Source organism: Malus sylvestris, chromosome 6 (genome assembly GCF_916048215.2).
Source record: "Malus sylvestris chromosome 6, drMalSylv7.2, whole genome shotgun sequence".
Lineage (NCBI taxonomy): Eukaryota > Viridiplantae > Streptophyta > Magnoliopsida > Rosales > Rosaceae > Malus > Malus sylvestris.
This window is the reverse complement of record NC_062265.1, coordinates 8,837,715-8,841,765: the sequence shown is the minus strand read 5'-3', so window position 1 is coordinate 8,841,765 and position 4,051 is coordinate 8,837,715. Positions and strand designations below refer to the sequence as shown.

The window sequence follows — 4,051 nt, the reverse complement described above, 5'->3', positions numbered from 1 at the left end:
ATAGCAATTAGGGAGGCACTCGAGTTTTTCTTGTTGCAGGATTTTGACAATGTGGTTATCGAGTCTGATGCAAAAGCAATTGTCCAAATGATTAGGAAGGAAGCTTGAATGTATCCTTGGTGATATTGAGTCTCTAGCACGTAGGTTGCAGTCGGTGTCATTTGACTTCGTGCCTAGAGAGAGCAACCACGCTGCTCACTTAGTGGCCAAGTTTGTATTTAAGGAGGGAAGGGCTTATGTTTGAGATTGTATTGGTCCTGAATTCTTGTTTAATATCTTGGCCCAAGATATTAATCTTTCTCTCAGAATTTAATATATTCTATTTTTGACAAAAAAAATGAAGGAACATTTAATTAGATGTTTATTAATATTTGCAGTGAAGATCGGTTTTGGTAAACAAAATCGTTTCTTATAGCAGTTTGGTTTCAAAATCGAAATTGTTTCACAATCGCAAACCAAACTGTTCAATTTGATTTGTGTTTCAATTTTGGTTTTCGATTCTAAATGCCCAACCCTACACCCCTACATACAAATACTAAAGGATGAAGAAAACTATATATAGTAATATAATATAAGTTGGTAATTAATATGAATGTAGAAAAACGTATAAAATCATCCAAGATACGAGGATTTAAAAAGTCCTAGCGGTCTGACTGATTCTTCGATAAGAACAGTAGCACGGCATCAGGCGGCTGGCACCTCCTTTTGCTCGGATACTTCGTTCATTTCAAGGCAGGTATTTTTAAGTTGAGAAATTGAAGGGATTTTGGGATCTTCTCCTCCAGTCACAATCAAACATATCCACATCAGAAATGTCATCTGGAAAACAGTTTGCAGTTTGTTGGTTCAGACCTCCCAAATCATGAAAATCCTATGCTTCAACCTAAAACAACCAGTTGAGAGAGAGAGAGAGAGAGAGAGAGAGAGAGAGAGAGAGCGCAAATGGGATAAACAAAACAATCATAGAAAACTTTTTATATTTTATTTTATCTGATTTTTAAAGGAATAGGTTTATGAGAGAATTATAAGATCAGTTCATCAGTTATTGTACGATAAAAGATGACCGTACGATATACGATGAACAATTAAAATGAATTAATCCCCTAAGATCCTTACAAAGAAGATAGGATCCTAGTCCATTTTTTATGAGATAGGACAATTTGCAAGAATTAGTGGAAAATTGGACCTCAAGTTGGAAAGATTTTTCAATGTGATCGACACACAAGGTAGTACACTACGTGTCACTATCAAATGGTGAAATATGTATGTTAAAAAGTTAATAACTTAAAAAATAAAATTTTCCATCACTTGTATAAAAACACATGGTGTACTAATCATGTTCCCGTTACAATAAAAAATTTCTCCTCAAGTTGAAGCAGAAGAGCACATTGACAACCCAACAACAACTAGAATAATAGTTTCGACGGTTCACGAGATTCTGTAATTTCTCAACAAGTATCGCATTATACTACGTTCTTCTTAAATGCAATGTGTACCTAATTACTAAATGAGTTTAAAGACAAGTAAACAAACACCACTTGACATTGCAAGTAAAACCCAACATTACTTGAATTTTGCTATAAAAAAAAAAAAAAAAAAAATGAACAATTCAACTTTCTGTATTCTAGTCAACAGCAATACATATAGCAAGTTGTTACTGCAGTTGGAACTCGACCAAACAGTTGTTGAAACTTGAAACTGCATAAACAAAAAATGAATAACGGTCCCAATATGTAAAAAAAAGAGCGAATTGATTGATATATGAGTGAAGAATATCGAAAAAGTGTTTCAATCTTCACCCATTTGATCTCAATGTTGCTCAAATAATCGAATTTCTTGTACCTTTAGATCCGAGTTTTGATGGAGAAGTCTGTTACTTTTTACATTTTTACGCATCCGATAGCACGCTAAATTCATCATCTTCTTCCGGAGCAGGCAGGTTGAGATCTAGGAAACCCTCTTTAACTTCAGTTTTTGCAGCCATTGATACAACCATTGATCTTGAAGAACCCGAAAGGTGAGATCTTTTGTGACCGCCAAGAGCTTGACCGGAACCAAATATTTTGTAGCAAAAGGGGCACTCAAACAGCTTCTCACCACCTGCATTGTTGATTGCTTCCTCCTCGTTGCGAAAGCAAATCTTTTTGTGGCCGCACATTGCTTGAAAAGATCGAAACAGTTTGTTGCATTTCTCACACCGATTCTTCCCTCGAAGTTTCTTCAATTTGACCCCCTCGAGCTCCTCCACTACTTGCCTACTTTGTTCTTGAACTTGAACCGATTGATCTGCTTGCTGATGATCATGTAATCTTATCATCCACACATCTCTTGACAGCATCATAAGGCACATAGCAACATCTTCTTCCGGAGAAGTATCGGAGACCGAGCTCACCGGCTCAAGCTCTGCCGCTAGAGGAGGAGACTCGGCCAAACGCGGCGGTGTTGAAATTGTCTTGGGTTTTTTCTTCAACTCCAACTTCTGGCTCTGCAGATTATCTGTAACAACAACGAATGATCTTCGATTCCGCTTGGATCGTCTCCGAGTTGGATTTCTTGACTCGGTCTCACTCTCTCTGTCTTGAATCACCGACCCAGCATCAACAAAAGAAAACTCAGGATCTGCAAGCCGGAAACTCCTCTTTGGGTTCTCTCTCAACCCATAAGTCAAACCCTTTTCCTCTTCTTCTTCTTCTTGCAAATGTTGTTCTTCTTTTTCTGGTTCTTCGCCGGAGGAGGAAGATGAAGACGAGTCGGACTCAGTGATTTGGTGGGTTTTAGGGGGAAGAGGAAAAGTTGCCAAGTGAGCCTTCATATGACCACCCAGTGCTCTGCCATTAGCAAAAGCCCTAGAGCAGAGCTTGCATCTGTGCCTCTCCATTGGCACAGTACACAGCAGAGCAGAGCTAAGAACGGAGCTTTAAGGCCCTCTCTCTACTTTTTGGAGAATACTAGTAGGCATTAGAGAGAGATTGAGAACTTAAGAGGAGTAGGTGACAAGCATACCTTCACCAAAAGACACACAACCAGAAATTATACCATTTTTTTTTAATTATTATTAGCACTTCAAATATTTCATTATATACTCCTTACAAGTATATTTTTTTTTCTAATTATGGAAAGTTTGGAGTGCTAAATGAGATTTTTGAAGTGTTAATAACAATTCTCATTTTTTTGAAAACACATAAGAAAATATGAAAAAACAGTTGTGAAGTTTAAAATAATAAAAGAATTAATGATAATAATCTCATTGTTGTAGGCCTATTTTACTAAGGAAAAATAGGGAGGGGGGCGTTGGCAGGGGAGGGAGAAGAGAAAATTTAGTGATTCTATGGTGATGATTTTTTATCTTATCGCGTTTTATTTATAGTAGTAAGAATTTATCTTCAATTGATTTTATGGTGATTCTATGGAGATAGTATATTGGGATAATGATGGAAGCATCCCAATCTTTAATAGATTAGAATTTATTTTCAATTGAATCAATTAATAGACACACTCCGATCCTAGAATCAAGGCGTGTTGGCCGTCACGTGAGCGTGATGTAACCAAAAGTGCGATGCAGAAGCAAAAAGATAAGAGAAATATGAAGGAATAAAAACCAACTACTAGCAATAATATCCAACTAACATGCTAGAGTGAGTTTAAGTGTGAAACACACATATTTAGAGCATAAATACTAAGTGCAGTCAAGTAGGACCATAACTAAATTACAACACCCGAAGGTGAGTCCTACATTTATGTAGTTTGTCAGAACGTCGTGGGAATCCTCGTGAGCCTCCAACACTGCTAACTAGAACCTGGAGGGGCGCAAAACAAGATTGAGTGGGTCAGTAAAACAAAGCTTTTCGAAAATATTTCATAAAACAACACTTATAACCCCTCACTGTAAAACCTGTATACTTTCCCAAAAAAATAGTATATACATAATCATATATCACAGCAAAACTCAAATCACAAGTCTTTAACACTTTTCAAGAATATGCCATGCTATGATTCAAAACATGATAAAGATGCATCAATATAACAGGTGAAATAATGAATCAACCGGAGA

The 4,051-nt window shown here is 36.8% G+C and overlaps 1 protein-coding gene across 2 annotated transcripts; it reads right to left on the bottom strand.

Moving 5' to 3' along the window:
• Window positions 1-541: 541 nt before the first annotated feature.
• Window positions 542-3,002, bottom strand: LOC126626340 (zinc finger protein ZAT4-like). Of its 2 annotated transcripts, none has more exons than XM_050295644.1 (2): window positions 1,843-3,002; window positions 542-819 (listed from the first exon to the last, which is right to left on the bottom strand). In XM_050295644.1, exon 1 carries the CDS (start codon window positions 2,876-2,878, stop codon window positions 1,889-1,891), a length of 990 nt encoding a protein of 329 aa, XP_050151601.1. In that variant the 5' UTR covers window positions 2,879-3,002; the 3' UTR covers window positions 542-819; window positions 1,843-1,888. The 2 variants fall into 2 exon arrangements, with proteins under 2 accessions (XP_050151601.1, XP_050151600.1); XM_050295643.1 differs by lacking the exon at window positions 542-819 and adding an exon at window positions 1,602-1,698.
• Between the last annotated feature and the right edge of the window lie 1,049 nt (window positions 3,003-4,051).

What these genes read in the sequence shown, in the direction of transcription:
- LOC126626340 (XM_050295644.1), bottom strand. Translation starts at nt 2,878, where the DNA reads ATGGAGAGGCACAGATGCAAGCTCTGCTCTAGGGCTTTTGCTAATGGC.